The 22,944-nt window shown below is 45.5% G+C and overlaps 1 protein-coding gene across 2 annotated transcripts in view; it reads right to left on the bottom strand.

Annotated features, from left to right (window-relative positions):
• PAPPA (pappalysin 1) overlaps positions 1-22,944 on the bottom strand; it is a 227,778-nt gene that overhangs the window by 74,202 nt on the left and 130,632 nt on the right. For both annotated transcript variants that reach the window (XM_024197842.2, XM_024197843.2), the window contains exons 11-13: positions 4,964-5,077; positions 4,599-4,734; positions 641-854 (exon numbers count right to left, since the gene is read on the bottom strand). In XM_024197842.2, the coding sequence (XP_024053610.1) occupies positions 641-854; positions 4,599-4,734; positions 4,964-5,077 (464 nt within the window). The remainder of the gene's footprint in view (positions 1-640; positions 855-4,598; positions 4,735-4,963; positions 5,078-22,944) is intronic.

Below are 22,944 nucleotides of genomic sequence, written 5' to 3'. Positions count from 1 at the left end.
GAAAAGATCCATGAGGCTGCAAAGACGGGAGCTGTGAAAGGTCACAATCTCTTCATGAGGCTGCAAAGCAGAGACTGGCAGGGATTGGTGGTGACCTATTGATATGTCTCAATAACAACCATACGCTTATTATAGGGCCTTTCATCCTACAGGGTCCCAAAAAGCTTTCCAGACCATGGGAAAGAGCCACAGAATCCGTGAAAGTGGTAGGCACTAAGCACCTACTATGAGGTGCTTTTCAGAATCAGGCCTAACGAAGGCACAGGAATCCCTTAATTCACCATGGAAGTGCAGCCATAGTAGTGCTAATGCAGTTTAGATCAAGGACTATACTTGTGAGTGGCTAACTCGACTCCTGATTGGAGAATGTGTATAGAGCCAGCTGGCCACAATTCCATCTCATAACAGAGGAGGGGGGGGGGAAAGGAGGAGGAAACAATTTACTAACAGTGTCCCGTGTGGGTTAAATGTCCCATCCATCCTGGTCAATGAGAACACTGCTGTTTTTACCAACAACACAAAAGGGTCAGCAGAGTTCATCGGCCTTGCCCCTCCTATCTCCTTTTAACCTCTTGATCAGACCCACTGGAGCTGAGTCGGTGGGTGGCTAGGGGAGGAGGCAGCATGCTGACAGGCTCACCTCTGCTCTGCCGGGCTGTAGGTCTGTCCTCTTTGACAGCTGCTGATGGTGATGGGGTCGAAGTTGTGGAAGGAACGGAGGGCCACCCCAGAGATGGCCACATATGGGGAGCTGAAGCTAATGCGGACAGCCTGGGTGTGGTAGAAGGGGTGACTGAGGTCATGGATCACAGGGATAATCAGGGGATTGTTCCTGCAGCTCAGAACGTGGACACCTGTCAGAAGACACAAGACCGGGAAGATGGGGAGTGGGGGTCAGTACTTTGCACAATTACACCACATGCCATCAGCACTTCAGAAGCATTCACCCATTATGGAAAAGCCCTGCAGACTTTAATAGTTACAATACAGGAGGTTTTGGGAATCATCCCCTAAAATTTAACAGAGAAGTTTCTCTCTCCTATAGAATCAGATAGGCTGGTCCAAATAACCCGTAGAAAGGCTCCCATTCTCTCCAGTAATTTCTGTAGGTTTTTGGAATAATTTCTATTGAATCCTACTCCACTTCTATAGAACCCTATTAAAGCAGGAGCAACTATATTAAAGGCAGTGGAGTTACACTACTATTAAAGCAGCATAAGCAAGCAAACGGTTAGCCTCTTTGTGCTATGCACCGAAACATGTAACTGCACAAACAGAATGGGTAGCTTTGTGCAAAATGGGCAGTTTACCAGTGGTTTCTTTGCAGCTGTGTGCAATTCCCCACTGGATGCAGGACATACACCAGTTTGTTTATTTGGTCATTTGATTTTTTTTTTTTTTAAAACAGAGTAGCTTCTTGCTTTTCCCGAACAGGGCAATACTGTGTTGATGAGCCAGGGGAGAGATACAGGTGTGTGGTGGGAGAAAATGAGGCTTTAAAGGTGACCCTGAGGTGAAAATAAGCCAAAGATGCATGAAGTCTGTCCATTTCAGGGAGGTACCATGCACCCTCCTCAGAGATGCTGAGCAGCTCTCTCATCCCATTAACTTCAGTAGGAGAAGAGGACACTCAGTAGCACTCAGGAGCCGCTCAGCACCTCCTGGGATCAGGCCATAGTACAGAAAGGCTGAACTTAATGGGCCAAATTAGTTCTTGCGGTAACCCTACTGATTTCATTTGAGTCACCCCAGGAGTCAATTGGGCTGCAACTCCATTCACTCCAATTTGTTGCACCAGCGATGAACGTTCGGCCCTGGCTCCATTGACTTCAGAGCTGCATAAAGGATGAATTTGGCCCCAGCTCCATTCACCTCACTGGAGTTCCACCAGTGATGGATTTGGCCCAGTGCCTTTGGCTACACCGATACAATTACAAATTTGAGAATAAATTCTATTTGTGTGTTTAACTGGCTCAGAGATTCCCCCCACCCCGTTCAGGTTTCTTGACTCAAGCGGGGTGGGGGGGATTTTTTTCCTTAGAAAGTGATTTCTGGTTAATTAAGACAGGCTTCTTGATCATTCTCTTTAAACTTCTCTCTTTTAAACTGCCCTCTTTTATGTGTTGATCTCCTCGTCCTTCTTCCAACAATAATAAATAATAATAATAATAATAATAAATAAAAGGCTTCTCTTCTCCTTTGGTTTCTATCTGACCCTGAAATAACCCCTCTGTCTGCTTGTCTCCCAGAGGTCTTTTGATATGAGCTCCCCGAGGAACGATGCAGGGTTTCCACTTAGAAACAGGTGCAGTTAATTCGTAAATTGTGCTCTACTGGAATCCCAGGATTCCAAATCCCTTGGACATTTCTGCTGTCTTTGATGGAAAGCCCCGAAGTCCTCACTGTCGGGCTGTTTATTCATTTTGGTTCAATTTCTAGCAGTCAGGTGTCTACAACAAAACAGATCACCACAACTGGCACTACTAATTGGTACTTTAATTCCCAACAAGGGAGCATGGGTCATGGACACTGAACTCTCTCTTTCTTCCCTAGACAGAGCCCATCCAAGACAGGACTGGGCCATACTGGGCAGACCTACATGGGCGAGATCTATCTGCATGGCTGTCTAATCTATCTGGTTGCATGACTTATATTTTTCACATGCTGTCTTGGTGGGGAAAAATGCAATCCTCATCTCATTCACTCCTAGGCAAGGCACAATGGACCCCTGACCTCATTTTTTACAAAGCCCAGAAGACACTATAAAAACGTGTTCTAGTAAATGTAGCGAAATCTGTTGTCTCTTTCTGCCTCTTATACCTAAGGCTCTCTGTTTGTACATAAAAGGCCAGAAGGGGCAACTGTGACCATCTAGTCCAGGGGTAGGCAACCTATGGCATGCGTGCCAAAGGCGGCACGCAAGCTGATTTTCAGTGGCACTCACACTGCCCGGGTCCCGGCCACCGGTCCGGGGGGCTCTGCATTTTAATTTAATTTTAAATGAAGCTTCTGAAACATTTTAAAAACCTTATTTACTTTACATACAACAATAGTTTAGTTCTATATTATAGATCTATAGAAAGAGACCTTCTAAAAACGTTAAAATGTATGACTGGCACGCGAAACCTTAAATGAGAGTGAATAAATGAAGACTCGGCACACCGCTTCTGAAAGGTTGCCGACCCCTGATCTAGTCTGACCTCCTGTTTAACATATGACACAGAACTTCCCCAAAACAATTCCTCTAGGTTCCTTTCAATTTAGGTAGTTAGTGTGTCTTTATGCATTTAATAACACACCGCACAAAGGCACAGAATGGGCCTGATCCTGCAGTCAGTAAAACAGCCACTGAAGTAAATGGTAGTTTTGGCTGAGTAAGAACTGCTAAGCTGAGTCCTACATATTTTTCCCTTCCATTCAGCTACAAAAAACAACCTAGCCTGGGGTAGTCCAAAGGGCCTTTCCATGATGAAGAGAGTCCCTTGACTGTGAAGATTTGCAGGCATCAGTTTGGAGAGTGCCAAACTCATGTTGCAACTTCTTGCAAGATTTCAAAACTTTGCCCTTGATCCCTGCTTCTCCTTTCTCTCTCCCCCGCCCTCTCAGTCTGTCTGTCTCGCGGTATAGTTGTATGTTAGCTGTTAGTTACCATGGTCAGCTCGCTGTCCTTTATATTTAAGAAGGAGGCAACTAGAAGACAACTACAAGACACTCTGCTGTGAAAGGAGAAGGATGCTGCTGACTCAAGGTGTGCTGTATAGTCCGGGACTGTCGCTTAAGGAAACCCGGTCAGCTAGACCGCACTGGGCTTATCTGGATACATTTCATTCAGTGCTAAATGGGAGTCACCCACATAAATTCCTGTTTACTCCTCTGCGAGTGAACCCCCTAGAGACTTGCCTTTGATTCATACCCAGTTAATTTTGAGTGGGAAACCTGTCAAATATCCTTTCTCCTGCCCTCGTCTCCTCTCTCCTCCTCTCTACAGACAGAAAGGGCAAGACAATCCAGAAAAGGGGGAATGATTTAGGAGAGTGTCTGAAAACAATAATAGTCCCTCGGCACTCCAGCCATCAGAATGCCTTCAAAGGTTACTCCTCCTCCCCACCACACACACCTGGTACAGTATATGGATAACAGCAGTGGCAAATGGGCTTCTTCGGGTTTTGGGGGCTGCAACCTCAACAGAAGCCATCTGCAAAGGCTGCAGGGATGGCAGCAAGAGGCTAAGCCCTTTTAAAAACCTGCCCCTAGGTCCCCGTGGGAGCTGCTGGGTGATGAGCACTTTTGAAAACGTGGCCCTTATTTTGATGCCTACCAGGGACCTGAGCACTTCCGAAAATCTAGCCCACAGCGATCAGTTGCAGAGTAGTCTCAGTGGGCATGACGATACCTGACTAGCAGCACAGACTTGCAATAAACCCCAGCTCTTGGAGCTTGAAGTGGGTACGTCTTCCTGCTGGCTCTCTACTCCAGCAACACCAATCTGCTGGTGGGAAAGCTGAACAGAGGTACTGGCCTTACTCTGAATTGGGCTGGAGCAAACAGAGGAAACCTATGGAAGAAGAAAGGCAAAGCTCATTGCAAAACCGTCTTACCAAGATCATGGTTTTGCTTCTTGGTGTCAAACAGTTGCACAGTGATCGTTTCCTGCTTCTGATCCAGGTAGTGTGTTCCATCGGTGACCAAGTGGACAATGATAGCAGCAGCTACCATGGGCTGAGAAAAATATGCCTGGGAGAGAAGAAGAAAGCATAGAGAATCCGGTGCAGAACTGGAATGGTTCATGGTTTTTTATTTTTATAAGATACAACAAAAGCATCACTTTTCAGTAGCAATTCCTGTCACAAATCACACACAAGTCTTCTTTTGTCTACGCTCAAAACTTTTTGTTTTTTCATTTTGCAAAAAAGGTAAGTCAAAAAAAGGAAAGTCGTTGCACTGGTAGGTGTGTATCTCTTACCTTTAGCCAGAAAATGGTCTGAGTCATATGGGAATACGGTAAGTTGGCTGTGCAGGGATACCAGGCATATTTAGACACCACATCACTCAGGTCCATCACCTTGGTTCGGCACACCTGACCGACACAGGGAAATGTCACAATGGATTGAGATTCAAGCATGAAATGGATATGACTGTCAAAAGAAGTGCTGGTGTCTGTAAGAACTGAAAATGCTACTTTTAATACCATTAGGTTATTAGACATCATTAATTTTAGGTCATACGCACCACTGGATTATTCCACAATGACACCACGAACAGGAACACCAGACTCATAGTGACATTGTGTTTGCCAAAAGAAAGTCTCCTTTTGTGATTAATTGGTTAAGGGTGGAGTTTTCAAAAGTGCCCAGTGTAACTTTGCTTCCATTGTTCTAAAATAATAGATGGACGGAAAGATATTTGCCAGTGCTGTTTGTAGCCATATTAGTCCCAGGATATGAGAGACAAGGTAGGAGAGGTAATATCTTTTATTAGATCATCTTCTGTTAGTGGAGGTACCAGCTTTCGAGCTTTTGAAGCACTCCTTCCCTGGACCTGGAAAAGACTGTGTAGTTCAAAAGCTTGTAAAGAAGTTGGGCCAATAAAAGATCTTACTTCACCTACTTTGCCTCTTAGATACATAGACACATAAGATATTGTTGACGCAGCCAGCACCATCTACACACTGTGTCTTTCTATTTAAAACCTGCTGTTACTAACTGTTACTAGCTGGCTGTCTCTTCAGGATGGCTACAGGTGACCATGTGAAATTGGAAATACATGCAATCAGGAATGCATTGCCTCCACATGGGCCCTGATAGGAAAATGGTGATCTTATTAATTAGTTTCTTTAACCAAAATCACCTTCTTCTCACATCTACAATTCATCCCATAGCACCCCCAGTGAGGCAGAGGTGAAAATGTGATGGGATTCTCTGCAAACCTCTCCATTCTGCTCAAGAACAAATGTGGCATATCTGAAATGCGAGGATGGGTGAAAAGGGTTAGGCAGGGTACCGGGATTTAAGTGCATAAGAAACCCAGAGCACAGTCAGTATGGAAGACATGAAAAATAATCTTCAGGAAATTACATGGATTTTCTCTTGCAACATCATAGCTAAGTGAGATTGGTTTTTAAATGTATATATGTGGCTGTGAATTATTAGCCCCCATAGTGCTGCCTCTGGAGAAAACGGAGTGGAAGAATAGCAAAGCTGCAGCACTTTGAACATTACAACCACAACTGCATATGTAGGATGCCTTCAATTCAAGGATCTCAATGTCCTTGACTGATGCCCCTCTGCAAACTCAGTAACATTATTATCTGGAGAACACGAGGCACAGAGAGGTGAAGTGTTTTCCTCATGGTCACACAAGTTGGTAGCAAAGACAAGAATCCGAACCTGGAGGCCAAGGCACCTCAATCGTGTGTGTTAACCAGAAACGTACCAAAGAGAGGTTCTAAGGCCCTGACTCTGCACTTGGGACCCTGCACTGGGCAGAGCTGTGTTCCGTTGGGTGCAGTAGTGGCTCTGACTGCAAAAGTGGGGCCTCAACTGAGAGCTCCAAAGACAATACATTGCAAATAGCCCATTCCCTGAACCTACGCCACTGTTGTTGTTGTTTTTAAAATGGGAACTGAGCGTATTACAAGAGCTATTTTGATAGTGAAAAATACAATGTCCATTCAGTAATTGTGCACCGAACTCCGTTCCCGGTCTCGGCAGGCAAATGCTGAGAGTGCTTGGAATGCTTGGGAATGGAGCAATCGGATTGGCCAAAAGTGAGGTAATGGCTTCTATAATTTGAATCCCTAAAGGCCCAGTGCAGAGGAATCTATGCACAAAATATAAATCAGCTTTAATGGGCTGGAAGAAGATTTTTAGGTTTTTTTTTTTTTTAAACAACTGGGACCAAGCTTCATTGAGGCTAGCCAGTGGATAGTGTTACATTTTACAACAGTGCAAGACTTTACATAAACTATCTTTGGCATTTGAAATCCAGTCCAACAATTCAACATGTATCGTTTCGCAATTCTCCTTTCTTGCATTTTCAGCAGCCTCTCTCTTATTGGGAGCATGGGTTTTATTTTAATACCTATCCAGTTAGGAAATGTATCTTACCCACATCTGTAATTTAAATGGTCATAGAACTCTTTGACATGAACAAAGATCTCATTGCTTTTATATTGTTTTGTTCTTATTCTTGTTTCTCTACTAACTCTATCAGCACAAAAAGCTGGTTGAGAGAAACAGGAGACCTGGGGTTTGGCTCATTTTAAATGCCACTTAAAAGAAGTGTGAGAACCAATATTAAAAACAGGCCCAGACCTTCACCAAAAATTTGAACAAAACCCAAAACAAACCATTGTTGAGGATCAGAAAAACTCTGATAACTTTTAAATAGCTAGTTTTCACTTTTTGTGAACTGTAGCTCTTTCTGGTTCTATCTGGGAACATAAGCAGAATCCATAACTTCTCACAAGAAAGCCTGCACCGAGATTTCTACTTCGATTTTGCAGTCTCAGTAGATTTGGCTAGTTTGAAAAAGGTTCAGCTAAGCATCCCAACCTTCTGAGGCTGACCCCGTCACTACTTATGCAAACAATTCAAAACATTGCAGGGGGTTGGAGGGTGGGTGAAGATCAAGGGGAAAGCTGTGATTGGCAGGGGTCTGAGCAACTCTAATCCATGTGGTGTTAAGCATGGCTGCAGGAGTTGTACCATTGTGAATGCTGGAGTTAGCAATTGATAGCAAATTTCCCTAGTGTGGTCAAGTTCCTTAAGGGTTGTGCCATAACAACCTGATTAGATTAAGGTTTCAGAGGGGTAGCCGTGTTAGTCTGTATCAGCAAAAAGAACGAGGCGTCCTCACGAAAGTTTATGCTCAAATAAATGTGTTAGTCTCTAAGGTTCCACAAGTACTCCTCGTTCTTTTTGCTGATTAGATTAAGTGCCCCACTCTCTGACGGATTTCACCATTTCAATATTCCTTCTAATGAGCATGGTGAATGTATCCTTTTTTCAGTTCTAGCCAATTACTGATTGCCACAAAGCAACTGCAAAGTACAGACATGAATTGCTTGCTAGGAGCTTCCACATGTTTCCCTTGCAAGCATCCGTGCCAGCTTATGTGACGGTCCACAGCACCAAAGTGCTCTAGCTTCAGATCCTTATTACTAGAAGCCCAACACTTTTAACCTACAAATGAGGGAACAATTCCCTATCTGACAGGGTTTCTGGGAGGATAAAATCCATGAAAGACAGTGAGGCACTCAGATGCTATCATGATGAGGCTTGTGTAAGTACATAGACACATGAAGGATCTGCCTCTGCAAGCAAGCATGTATGGGTCATGTACCATTCAACCCAGCCATTCCCCTTCAGGGAGGCTGGCCAGACCGCCACAGACTTTATACAGCCACCTGTGTAGCTGCACCAAAGCAACCCCAAGTGCAGTCAACGAAGCTCCTATTTGCACTGATGGGACTCATCCCTACTTGAAACGGACATAAGGAAAAATCTGCAATTAATAGCAGCTGTGCCTATCTATACCAGGAGTTTGAGCCAGTGCAGCTACCCAGGTAGGTGGCCTCAGATTGCTGTAAGTGGGCAAATCTCCAGTGCATAGACAAGACCATAGCGTATGATCTGGTCTGTTCTCACTTCCTCCAAATCAAGCCTTGCTGCTGGTCATCAGAGCTACACCAGTGTCTCATCTGGTGACAATGAGCAGGGTGGCTTTCTGGTGAGACAGTTTAAAGTGGATGTAATGTTCATGGATGCGATGCTGATATGTTGTGTTGTGGTGTGCTGTTAAGGGCCCACTGCTTCCTGCTGTAGCCGGGCGGGGGGTGCTGCATTTCAGCACTGGCCAAAGCAATTCCTGTTTGTAGGATTACAGCAATAAAATTGCTTTGGGATCCTTTGCGATGAAACATGCCGAACACAGTACTGTTTGCAAAAGAGCAAGCCCCCAATGGGTTCTACTGTTACAATTCACCGTGACAGGTATATTTGTGCTGGGACACAAAGTCCTGCACAGGAACTGTAGAAGGTGTGATGGATCTGCTAAACAGGAAACTACGGTTCCCATCAACCCCCTCCCCTCTCCAGTGGGCCAGGGAGGAGGAGGGGCAGACACCCCTGAACCAGCAAGAAGGTCAAGTGACCTGGAAGCAGCAAGGACATGGCTAGCCAGGAGCTGCAGAGAAGAGAAACCCCGAGTGCACTGCATACCGAGTAGGTTGCAGCAGAAGCTAAGGAACAGCTGTGGAGCAGGGTTAGACGGTCAGACATTCAGCTGGGACTTATGGGGAATAGCAGAAGCTGGACAGGGAGCTGGTGCAGAGGGGCCCCAATGAGAGAGAGACACCACTCAGGGAGCCTGTCCTGGAAATCTGCAAGTTCCTACTTACTTTGCATAGAAACTGGACGGCAGAAGGCATCCCCGGCCACTTGCTCGGAAGAGCCTAAACCCTCAACTGGGCAGCCCAGGGGCCCAAACAAGAACGGCTGTTTCTCATTTTAGACTGTAACCGCTAAAGCCTCTGTACTTAGAGTACCTGCAACTTTCCCCCTTCTTGCCAGCCCTAGTCAAACACCCTTTCGCTTTAGCCATGGGTCTTAAGCTATGCCTACACTGCAAACAAAAGCCCTTGCCCGAAGCCCTGTGAGTGTGAGTCAGCAAGCAACAGGCCAGCGGCAGGCTTTTAACTGCAGTGTGGACTTATCCTTAGTGGCTACTGGGACCCACCAGGGTTAGTGATTAGAAGGCCTAGCAGCTGAAGCGCCTTCAGCACTTGCCTCCGAGTCGTGGTACACCTGGCATGCTACTGTAACTTAGGGTATGTCTACACAGCAACGAGACATCCGTGGTTGGCCCGTGCCAGCCGACTCGGGCTTGCAGGGCTTGGGCTGCAGGGCGGTTTCGCTGCTGTGTAGACGTCTGGACTTGGACTGGAACCTGGGCTCTGTGACCCTGCAAGATGGGAGGGTCCCAGAGTTTGGGCTCGAGCCTGAGCCTGGAAGTCTACATAGCAACGAAACAGCGCAGCAGCCCAAGCTTTGCAAGCCTGATTGCTTGGCACGGGCCAGCCAGGGGATTTTCTTTGCTGTGTAGACATAGCCTCAGAGGTTTGGTTTACCCAGCGCTGAGCAGCTATCATAATTACAAAGGTCAGGAAAACCCTTTTGATCAACATATGACCTACCGGAGGACAAACTGGATGCATTCAGTTCCTTAGGGAGCTAATGAAAGAAATGCCACAAATAAATAATAATAATAATAATAAATAATAATAATAATAATAAAAAACAGCTCCATTTCTAAAGTTTCTAGCTGGCCTCGCTGCAGAATGTTCTTTACATTCACCCCAGCAAATTTGTCTGCAGGCCAGCTTTGGAAAAGCAGTGCCAAAGAATCTCAAATGCAGACTTAAAAAATATCTTAGCGTATCCCTCCAAAATGAAATATTTAACCCTTTGATGTCAGAATTCGGAGGTTGTCCTCCCCAGTCACCAAGAGGACATATTCTCAAGTATATTTCATCCAATAAAGCTACACGCAGATGCAGCAGACAGTTTTCAGAAAGGCTTCTGCCTGCTTATTACCTAATATTAAAGCCAGGATGACTGCCACATATATATGACACGATTTCCCTACTACTGCACAGTGGGTCCAGTCTGTACTAAAGGCTCCAAATTGCTGCTATTTGCTCTTCATTTAAGCTAGGAAATGGGACTTGGGGTTACAGGAAGGTGAAACTGTCTATACTAGTGATGAGTGAACCATTAAAAGGGTCAGAGTTTGGGTTCAAACAAACACCCAATAATCTGGCAGTTTATCTGAACTATCCAAACCTCAGGAGTCTGCAAAGCTGGGATGGAAATCTCACAGAAACAGGCTTACTCATGAGGTATCCAGCAATCCACTTTCAATTCCAGTCCAGAAATACCCAAAGAACAGCCTTTCTCCTGGCTTGGAGAACCTTTCGTTTTTGTCCCGTTCGGAACTAAGAATTACCGAGGCAAAGTTTACATGAACATCTTAGAAATTCAGCAAAGGCTCAGTTCTAGTTTGCTTGTAAACCTCCATCTGAAGATTGAGGGTTCTTTTTTCATAGATTCATAGATTCTAGGACTGGAAGGGACCTCGAGAGGTCATCGAGTCCAGTCCCCTGCCCGCATGGCAGGACCAAATACTGTCTAGACCATCCCTGATAGACATTTATCTAACCTACTCTTAAATATCTCCAGAGATGGAGATTCCACAACCTCCCTAGGCAATTTATTCCAGTGTTTAACCACCCTGGCAGTTAGGAACTTTTTCCTAATGTCCAACCTAGACCTCCCTTGCTGCAGTTTAAGCCCATTGCTTCTTGTTCTATCCTCAGAGGCTAAGGTGAACAAGTTTTCTCCCTCCTCCTTATGACACCCTTTTAGATACCTGAAAACTGCTATCATGTCCCCTCTCAGTCTTCTCTTTTCCAAACTAAACAAACCCAATTCCTTCAGCCTTCCTTCATAGGTCATGTTCTCAAGACCTTTAATCATTCTTGTTGCTCTTCTCTGGACCAATTTTCTCTGGACTCCATTTTCAGACTATTCAATCCAGTACAAATCTGTCCTGCTCTTGCCTTTTTCTCTTGTACGTTCCCCCGCATTTTCACAGAGCTGGGGCAAAGTGAGAAAAACCCACGGCATGGCCACTGTCCTTCACGCCAAAGAACTGTATGCAGCTCATCAAGAGTCTGCTTAATTCACTGGAGGCTGTTCCACCCTCTGGGTGAACACACCGATTCTATATTACTCCCAGATTCTCTTGGCTCAGAGGCGAGATGAAATTTCATCTGTCAGTTTCACCAATGTAACTAAGAGCTGAATTTGGCTCTAGGACTGGAATCAAACCTATGTCTCCTGCACGGCAGTACAAAGTCCTAGCACCAGGCTGCCGAGCAAGTTCTCAACAAGAATAGTTGCCTTTTGAATCTGGTACAGCCGATGGCATCTCTGGCTTGAAAGTTAATGTGCTATTGGTCTGTCAATACATAGTCTCAATGCTGTCTTGGCTCATTGCCCCTTTGATCCATATTCTAGCAGGTTTCCTAGTGATGAATCCCCATTCTCCATTGAGGTGTTTTGTTTTTTGGTTCATTGAAATGTGATCTTTATACATGTTGAAACACAGTTACTGGTCTCACTTGCATTGCTTTTAGAGTGGTGTTACTGCATTGGCTTCAATGGAGTTACTGCTGATTTGTACTAGTGTAACTGAGATGTGGATAAGTGCCCTTTATGTTAACAGCAACAAACATGATAGTATTTGTTCTTATGGTAAAATGACGTTATGAAGTGTATTGTATATAAACAGAGAGTATGAAAAAGAGGTATCTAATTAGCAGATCCTCCACTGGTGTAAAGTGGTGTAGCTTCACAGAAGTCCACTGGAGCTATATTGATTCACGTCCGCTGAGGATCTGGCCCTGGCTGTAAGTGTGTCTGAAATTACTACATGACTCAAGGCTACATAATTACAGCCTTATGCAAAATGTGGTTATTTCACTTCCAAAAGGTTTGTGTGAACATTGTGTTTGTTTTTTTAATCCATTTGGGTCTGCACATTCTGAGCTTTGCTTTGTCTTTCTGGTTCTAATGTACCCCCAACTCAAAGCAAATTCATTTAAAAGCAAATGAATTTCAAATCAAAATCACATGGAACCATGACCTTCATCTGGTATCAATACAAAACCATAACTTAGTCCAGATTGGCTCGGAACCGGGCCCAAATTGGCCTGGATCCATACCCAAGTGTTCACAAGAGGTGAGTGATCTTTGCCGAACCTTTTGGCAAAGCTGGTTTGAGTTCTGAATTTATAATAAAACCCCAAACCAGGTGATTTTGCATGGGTTCAGAGATTCATTGCAAACATTTCATTCAGACCTACTTAGTCACTAAAAAAAAATTAAAATTGCAATAACCTTGTTTAATAAATGTAGTTATACTACATGCCAGAATTTCTTGGGTAGCTATGAGTGTGATGCACTAGTACCCTGCACCTTACGCAATCATTTACACAAGTGCAAAGTGAGTGTAGGTGTAAGTAAATGATGGCACAAATTGCAAAGCAACAGAGCATCTGAACTCATCCGAAGCATGGGGGCATTCTGTGTAACACACTTTTGCCATGTGTTCCTGTTTATATATATCACAGGGTTACTGTTTATTTAACAGAGTACTTTGGAATAAAGCTGTTGCATTGAAACAGTTGCATCACCTATGCTAGCTCTGTTAGGAACTGTTCTAGTGTGGCAGTTCTTGTAACTACCGTGTAAATAATGGCTGTTTTCAACTAAGAAAGGGCATTGGTTCAAATGTCTAAACAGATTACAAATGCCAGCTAATATACATAAAAAGGCCATGAAGCATGTAGGATACAGCTCAAAGTAGGACCTTTGTACCTTTAGCTTCAAAAACCTCAGGTCACTCCCATTAAAACTAAAATAAATTCTCAGCTAACTCTCAGCAGCAGTATCTCTTGCATCCACCTTTCACACCACCACTCACAAAAGTGTGAAGTCATCACCGATTGCTAAGTGCTTTAGCAGATTTTATATCCTGTCCACCAGGCGGCAATGGTAAACAAAAGACACTAGCCAGAACATTATCGTTGGCACAGTTGGGTTCCCAATTTAAATGTCTCAAAATTGGACAAGCTAGCACGGCCTATAGCAAAACACTTGTGGACTAGCTCGTGGGGGTTGTGGTATCAGTGTCATTGTAAAGACAAACAATCTCATTCAACAGGCTTTTACGACCACTGGGCAGAGCAAAGAGTCTTTTAAGGAGGAACCCATTTGGCATCAAGTCCCATTACAAAGTCAAGTTGCCAACAACAGAGAAAATTGGCATGAATTTAGGCAGACAGAAGAGCAAAAAATGATCTCAATGGTCCTGATTCGATGGACGCAACACTGGTGAGGCGCTCGTGCACGTCTGAGCAGAATCAGGCCTGTTAAAACCTACCCGACAGCTTTCCCTCCATATCCCCACACAAAGAGGTAGCAAAGATTGACTTGGATGGATAAAATACGCATCCGGCTCTAGAAAGCCAGGCAGCAACAACAATTAATCCAAAAGGAGCTCTAGTATGATTATTAGTTGCCCATAATAAGAGCATACTGACTAAGAAGATACTTGGGCAACAAAGACACTCGGAGCCACCCAAACAATGAGCAAAATTTCAAACAGAAACAAAATTAAGCTGCAAAATTAAGATGAAGTGAAAGTGCAGGGCCCAATTCTGCAATGCTTAGTCAAACAGAACTCCCATTGGCTTCAAGGGCTGAAGCTCTGGACCCTAAATAGCTATTTGGCCATCAACCTCTTTCCCTTCATAGCTCAAGTGCACAGAACCACAGAACCATCCATGGCAGCTTGAGGGTAACAATGAGACAGCAAAGGCGCGCCACATGTTCTCTGAAAGTTTCTGGCTAAGCTTAGCCTGTGGGTGCAACCAACAGTCGTGCAGCGGTTAATGTCAGCTCTGACCACACGGTCTCATTCAGGAAAGGTCAAAGGAGTGATTTTTCACTTAAAAACATCTGCGTGTTGAAAGAACAAAACCTTTTCATGTGCTGAAAGCGATGAGTTTCCAGGCCTTTTATTTTCAGCGTTAGAATCATGTTTTTTCAGCGGTGTGTAGGGTTATTTACCAAGACAATATACTGTATAAACGACATACAACCCCCAACACACAGCGCGTCCCTCTCTCTCTTTCTGTCTCCTTCTCTCTCTCTCTAAACTGCACAACTCTCTGCAATACTCAAGCAGGAAAGGAGTTGCCTTCTCTGGGTATGTGAGAACTTAAATATGCCTCAAATTTTAAAGGGTATCAGGAAAGAGGCACACATTTGCTCTGGCCTGTCACCAGACTTCAATTGGCTACAACATCCAGGGAGAAAATACATAGAGAAGAGATACTCTGGCTGGCAGCAGTGGTGTGTGTGTGTGTGTGTGAGTGTGTGTGTGTGAGATACATTTGTACTTCAACAATCAACAATCAAAGTACTTTGGCCTCATCTCAACTATCCAGCCATACGTCAGCAGGCACAAATTGAAATTAAATGGTCTTGCGGCTTGTTTTTCTTAACATCTGAAAGGATGGCTTGTGGGGTGTAAACCAGAAAGAGCACACACGCTTCCCAGGGCTTTGGCGGTCGGACTAAAACTGCTGACTAACAAAACTGCCTCCACATAAATGAGTTCCCCTAAATGAGTTGGACCATCCAAAGAGACCCTTCCTAGAGCAGCAGCCAGTTGCTTCCTTTGGCATGCAACCGTTCACATCTGCATCCAAGTGCGATTTTGCTGCAGGTGTCTGGGCAAGCCCGTCACTTTTATCGGACGGCAGAACAGCTCCGGTAGCTCTGATGAGCTTCAAACTTTGATGAATGAAACCAGAGGAGTGTTCGGAGCATTTCCCCCCAGAACTTCCCAGGATAGCGAGGGAATTCACAGCTACTCCAATCCCTGTCTTTCCCAACAGAAGTGGGAGCGCAATCTGTGAGAGAGAGCTCACAGCTACTCCAGTCCCTGTCTTTCCCAACAGAAGTCACAGTAGGGAATAAAGCAGGAGCGCGGTCTGTTAGAGAGAGCTCACAGCTACTCCAGTCTCAATCTCCCCCAGGTGTAGTCCCTTCAGAAGATAGAGTAGGAGTGATCACAGCTGTTGCAGGCTCAGCCGGTCTCAGAAATCACTACCGGGAATAGAACAGAAACTCCATATTCCAATACTGTTTTCCAATAGTTTATGGTAGGGAATAGTGCAGGTCTGTATCAGGGAGGAAGCTACTTGACTCTGAAGGCTGGGTTTTCAAGGCATTAAAGTGCCCGAAGATGCAGATAGGTGTCTAGTGGGATTTTCAAAGCTCCAAACCAGGTTAGACATCTAACTCCCAATGAAACTCAATGGGAGTTAGGTGTCTAACATGCATTTCTTTAAGCACCTAAATACCTTGGAAAATCTGCCACTCGTTGACTTCAAGGGCCTGCATTAAAACACCTGCACGGTTAAAGCTTCACACAAGTTTCATTTATATTGGAAACAAAGGCCACATCTTTAAACCCTAGATGTGCAAGTTGAGTTCATAAGAAAGGTGCAGGTGCTGTCAGGTCACTCTATGCACAAATATATATGGCTGCATGGAAAGTAGGTGATGGCCAGTTTTGTATGTGTAATTCCCTGCTTGCTCACAAGCATACATTCTTTATGGCCACAGTTCAAGCATGCCACTGGGAATCGGGACATGTAAGTTTCAAATTCCTGGCTCAGACTCACTGCATGACTGTGAACATGTCACCTCTACTCTGGGACTTAATTTTCTCATTATTGCTCTGCCTCAAAGGAGTGATGTAAGGATTAATTAACAAGTGATAGTGAAGTCACCTCTGCTAGAAGTGCAAAGCGTTATAATATCTTAGAGCCATGCTGTGACCCCCGTACTCACATTAGTGAGTAGTTATGCACAAGAGCAATCCGAGTGAAATCAGCTGGGAAGGAGACCAAAATGCTCTGCGGAAACGTGTGCTACCATCCCATACTCACACACATAGCCAGTGGGACTGCTCGTGTCAGTAACACCAGCACTGAGTCCGAAGTTCACAACATGGCCCCTAGGCATCCATGACTGAAAACTGGGTCCTGAGGGCCTAGCTGTGGGATCAGATATATTGCACAGCTTCCACTGATACCAATGGGCTTTGCACCCATTTCTCTGAGTGGAGAATTAAGCCTGCTTTTTGGAGCTGCTGCGCATCCAACACTCCTACTGAAGTGACTTCAAAGGGAACAGGGAAAATCAGGCCTTAAGGCCAACCTTTTCAAACATGGTCACTAATTTTGGATTCCTCAATATTAGGTCCCTGAGTTGAGGAACCAGTGGCCAATGGTAATAGCTGAGGATCAGCTGAGGATCTGGCCCCAAGGTCTCACATTTTCAAATCCAGCGAGTGATCTTGGGTGCCTGACACCTCTTCAAGTGGCTTGACTTTCAGACACTGGCAGAGTGAGCACCCATCCCCTGAAAATCATCCCTCGTTAAGGTGCCTCAAGTTGGACACCCAAAAATTGAGCGATACCCAGAGATGGTGGCCCTTTAGAATCATAGAATATCAGGGTTGGAAAGGACCTCAGGAGGTCATCTAGTCCAACCCCCTGCTCAAAGCAGGACCAATCCCCAAGCAGGACCAAATACCTTTCTGACAAGGTAGGCCTAAATGCCTACAATGCTCTGGACAAGCAGCCCAGACAAGCCTTCATTTAAAAGAAAAACATAAATTCTCCACTGCTGGCATGAGAAAGTTTACTTTCAGGCTTAAAGAAATGAGCGTGTGGTTTTGAGGATGGCATTCCGTTCTGCTGAAGAACAGCACCCTGCATGTCTGTGTATCTGTGGCTTTGTAGCTACATTACAATCTTGGAGAGCTCTGTTTACATATTTTACATGTTTTCTTGTGCAGAACATGAAACCAAATGACATAGTAAAGACCATGCTGGCTTCGCTCCTGCACCCCTCTTCATCTTCTTCCTCTTATTATTATTTTTAAATTCAATCAAAACTAATCTACAAGCATATTTTTAACCTAGCTTGATTGACTGGCAGTGCTTTAAGCAGGTTTTATTTCCCGCTGCAAAGGGAAATTATGCAAACTACGGTGAAGCTGCATAGTGGGGAGTCAGAGGAGGGTTGGGGGGGGGGTGGGAAGAGAAATGCTGTGATCCCTTCATGCATGAACAGTGCGAACGTGGTGATGCATTTATGCACGATCATTCCACTCGGAACAGAGAGGGACCTGAAACAAACAATCCAGATGGGATGTAGGGGAGCTACCCCACGTTTACTGCTGTACATGCCGTGAATCACAAGGGTACAGCAGCCGCAGATGGAGATACCGGCAGGTGGAGTGGCAAGAGCAAAGGAGGGGAGATGTCTCCATTCACAAGAGTTTCCGCTAATGAGCACTCTGATTGTACCAGGTACCCACTTTCCATCTCACTGATGAGACAGAGGTGCCAACCAGGCTTGTTTTCTGTTCTCTGTGTGTATAACAGACAGGATGATAGAATGATGTACTGTACTGGTTCCCTGAAAATGCAGATAAGGCTTTTTGTTAGAGAAAAGCTCGACCTACCTTGCCTCAAGTTCTGGCCTTAATTTACTACCAATGTTACGGACTCCTGATCGTGTTTTGCTGGTGGTAAATGCCTCCGGGTCCTAGGCAGGCAGGAGCTGTTTCCAGTACCTGAGGACTTCCAGTTTGACCTTCATTTCTGAAAAAGGTCAGAACAAACCTCTCTGCGAGTCCTGATGGGGGCTTTGTTCACTGCATCATCCTTTGTTTCTTTTATCTAATTTCTGAACAGCACACGAAGGGAACACCGTGTACCAGCCCCTGGTCCTCTCTGTTCTGTTCCCTTTAGATGACTTGCACATGTGCTCTTGAAAAATTATTCTGAAAACCAAAGCGGGGGGGGGGGGAGGCCGCGAGGGTTTGGTAAAATAGCTTGGAATCTCCTCTGACATCTCACTATGTTTTCTCGCTGTCCTCCTCTCGTGAATTGGCCTGAGGCTACTACATTCACCATGCGGGCTGAGGGTTTACTACTGCAAGGATGAAATAAATGCTGAAGGAAGTGGGTGGGAGAGAGACCATTGTTCTAACAGGGAATGCAGTCAAGTGATTAGCATTCTACCCTTTTTACTATCTACTCCCTGCTTGCCCATTAAGCTAACTGTCTTTTCCAACCCTGTCTATACAATACAGCCTTTTCATGCCGGACAGCACACATGGAAATCCTACTCCTCGTTCCATTTTACTTTGAACTGTAGATTTCCTCAAAACACCAATCTGAGTTATGCACAGGAGGGACGGTGTCACTATTGAGGGACATCCTTCCAGCTTCCCAGGTGACCCATCTCCAGCATGGCACAGGGGACAGAAGATCAACAATACTAGGTGGCCGGCGATGCCCTTGTTGGACTGCAGCAGATCGATGAAAAAAAAATGATCATCAATAGCAAAAGAGCTGAAAAATCATGTTTTCCCAGAGAGAGGTGATAAGAACAGACCCCCACGAATTTGAACCAACCTTTAAGATTTGAAAATACCAGGATTACGTCTTTCATTTTCAAGGGCCTCTGAATTTCCTAGTTCCGGGAAGCAGGACAGTCTAATCCTAGCCAGTGTGGCCCAGTGGACAGGGTACCAACTAGGATTCAGGAGGCCTAGGTTCTACTACTGTGTACCTGCTGGGTGACCTTCAACAAGTGACTTCACTCTCTATGCCTCAATTTCCCCATCTGAAAGCCCCCAGCTCACAGTGGGGCTGTGATGAGGCTAAATTAATTCATATTTGTAAAGCGATTGATGATGCGCTAAGTGCCACTCTTAAGCCATGGAGTGGACGTGCCAGAGATCTCCTGGGAAAGACCACTCTTTTGAGATTTCCAGCCCGGTTCGGCCCAGTGGAGAGGCCAGCTCCTTGGCAGGCTCAAACCTGCTGTCAGTGGCCAACTGAGGACTCCCGTGGCATGCTGGAAGCATGGGTGGCATATGGCCTCTGTAGTAGCTCCTGCATCAGACCTTTCTTGGCTCTGGTGCAGGCGCATGGCTGGTGAAAAAAGGGGTGTGGCCCCAATGCTACTATGTTAAGTCAGTCTGAGCTGCTGGACTAGCCACATGGCATAAGACAAAGCCTTTAGGCCAGGGACCCAGTTATCTGGTCAGTAGACTCTGGGCCAAGGTCTGGACAAGCATTCTGATTTTGAGGACTTATCTGAACCGCCCTCAGGCCCTCAGGAGGATCACGACTAGAAATCCATCTACATGAGCAGAGCATAGGCTTGAAAGAGAAAGCTACAGTCCTTTTGCAACAGAAAGCAACTAGGACCCAGCTCATCGTTTTCCAGAACCGGCCTCTGCTCACTCATGGTTCCACCACTAATGGTTCCTCTTAGGGTATATCTGCACAGCAATTAATCACCTGCCACTGGCCCAGCTCAGCTGACTTGGGCTTGGGCTGTAAAATTGCCGTATAGGTGTTCGGGCTCCCTGGGAGCCTGCGATGGGGGAGAGTCCCAGAGTCCAGGCTTCAGCCTGAGCCCGAACGTCTCCACAGATTTTTAGCTGTGCAGCCCGGGCCCCACGAGCCTGAGTCAGCTGATGTGGGCCAGCCACGGCTGTGCCGTGGGTCTTTTATTCCAGTGTAGACGTACCCTTAGCGGGATTCTGCTGTCAACCAAGAGGCCAGCAGTTCAAAGCTTGGATGTGCTATCCATAACCAAGACATTTGCAAAGCAAATCATCTTATTAAAACTGGGGATTGTTTCTCAATCCAAGCACAAGGGAAATGTCACCACTGCAGAGCAGGAGCACGTGGCTTCTAACGGGGATGTTCGGACAGGGCCACTCGCAGAGCCAAGAGACAGACACCTTCCCTTGTCTCAAGCAGGTCACCTCAAAGGAAGTGGCGGGTTTCCTCTTTTCCCCAGCCCCATCCAGGATTATTATATTTATTGGCATCGCCAGATCTTTGGGGAATTCTCTTCTGAGCTATATTTATTCGTTGAAATAAAACTATGTGGCAGAAACCTGGGAGTGGATTCTTCATTCTTGTCAATGTCATTACCGTATTTGCTCTACTCCCCCCCGCCCGGTCCCCATTTTGCTGCGCTGTTATTTCCTTTATGCAGGGGGCTCTCTCTCTCTCCTAGTGCACAGAACATCAGCAGGTCAGCGGTTCTGTAATTCTAGAAGGCCTTTTGCAGCAGGTAGAGCGATGTGCTTATTGCGAATGCGCACGCGTGTGTGCAAGTGTAAGAACTGAGAGAGAGGGCACAGAAGGAACAACAGAACAACAATCCCCTTCCATGACTTCTTACTCCAATGAGAGTCCCTGTTTGGTGACCCTAGGCAGCATCGGGTATATTCGTCAGTCTGGGAGCTTAAGAGCCAGAAAGAACCACAGGGTCCCTCTGTGTCCAGCAGACTTAATACAAAATCTCCTTTAGATTAGTTACAACTGAGCCCTGCTTCCTTTCTATCCAGGGGACAACACAGGTACCAGCAGCAAGCATAAGCTGAATATTTACACGGTGACTGCTGTAATCAGCTTCTGCACAATTGGGAGGAAATGCAATCAAGGCCTGCTAAGCTATTTAGGGGCTGGCACTGTAGGTCGCCAATGCAAACATCAGCTTCTGGGTCCTGCACGCCATGTTGATATAAGTGGGATAATCACAAGCAGGGCTCGCTGGAAGTGCAATAGTGAGCTATCCAAAGAATCTCTTTTTATTCCTTTATTAAAACCACTTAACGGCTCAATGGGAATTAAACCACAAAAGAGTTAGCCATCCACAAGTGGGAGCGATGCCAACCAGAGGTGAGGCGAAATGGCCTCCCAGGCCCCCTGTGGTCACTCCACACACGCGAGCGCTCCATCTGCTTTTCGCTCATAAAACAGTGGATTTCCCTTCAGAAGATCTCCAAGGTAAACAATCCTTCCTGAAACTAGCCTGTTAGTGTTTGTGTGGACTTCCCGTAAAGGATAATAGCAAAGGCAAAGCTGTGCCGAAAGCTTGCTGTAAAAAACAACAACAAAAACAAAACAACAACCCCGAAACACAAGAGCGCGGTTTGATACAACCTGCTCTACAAACAAACAAACAAACAAACAAACAAACAAACAAACAAACAAACAAACCCCTCCTCCAGTGCTAATGGTGCTGTTGGAAAATAAGGGAAACACATGCACAATGAGAACGCTGACCCAATACGTAGCCTTCTAGCCAAACCTGCCTCCTCAAATCCCAATGGAAAGCAATGCGGCCTCCCATTCACACTCTGTCTAGTCCACAGCAGGCTCCCTTCCTTAAAACTCTCCACTGGCGCAGCTTCACTCATGGTGGCAACGGTGGAGGTCCTAGTGTAGACGGGGCGAGCCGACATGTTAACCACTGTGTCGTCAAATGCAGGGGTTACTAGTGTGGGGGTCGTGGGACGCATTCATCCTGCCGTCCCATATTTCTAAAAGGCACCTGGTGAGGTGCCAGCTAAATGGGAAGAGGGGGCTCTCAGGGGCTGCCAATATGGAAAATGTTCTAGCCTTCTCAAAGTAGGTCTCTATGGCACAGTGGTTAAAGAACCAGTGGCCATGCCAGCACTCCCACTTGAGCGTCACCTACAGTGACAGCAATAAGGAATTGTAAGAAGCAGGGCTAATGCAGACATGGGGTCCTATCTTCAGCCGCTGGACATCGACTTAGCTCCACTGATGTTAGTGGCGTTTCACCAACCTACACTAGCTGAAGTCCTGTAAAGCATTACAGCCTCAGCAACCTCCAGCACAAGAAAAGTTCCAAGGAAACACCACAGGCACAAGGCATGTGCCCTGATACTGATTCTCAAAGCATTGATGGAAAAGAGAAGTTCCTTAAAAACCTACTGAAAGATTTGTAGGTTGAAGAGTTGCCCAACAGTGTGGAGCTTGCCCCAAAACTCCTTGTCCATCAGTAACAGATAACGGGTTGTCCCTGTATCAGAGGATGAGAAACTTAGAAATCATCAGAGGATGAGAACTTAGAAATCAAGAAAATACTGCGTAGGTACAAGTAGCTTGGCATTTGTGCAGTGTTTCCAACTGGTCCAATTTGGCTTTAAATGTGACACTATTAGTTCTGAGAATATTTCTTAATCAGCTCTGAACAGTGGCTGCCAGGAAAGTAGAAGTGGCTGGTCTATCGTTTTCGCCTCGGTGGAAAGTGTGACTACTTAAAAGGTGAGGGGAGGTTTGGCCTCTCCATTTTTCAAATTTATACCTGTGTGCCAAGATTGTGTCATTCTTTACAAGCATTTTGGACGTTGGATATCCAAAAACAGATTGGATATTGTAGCTTCTCTTTT

Source organism: Terrapene carolina, unplaced genomic scaffold (assembly GCF_002925995.2).
Source record: "Terrapene carolina triunguis isolate 2854851 unplaced genomic scaffold, T_m_triunguis-2.0 Scaffold238, whole genome shotgun sequence".
NCBI classification, from domain to species: Eukaryota; Metazoa; Chordata; order Testudines; family Emydidae; genus Terrapene; species Terrapene triunguis.
The sequence above is the reverse complement of the archived record's forward strand: the minus strand, read 5'-3'. Positions and strand labels throughout refer to the sequence as shown.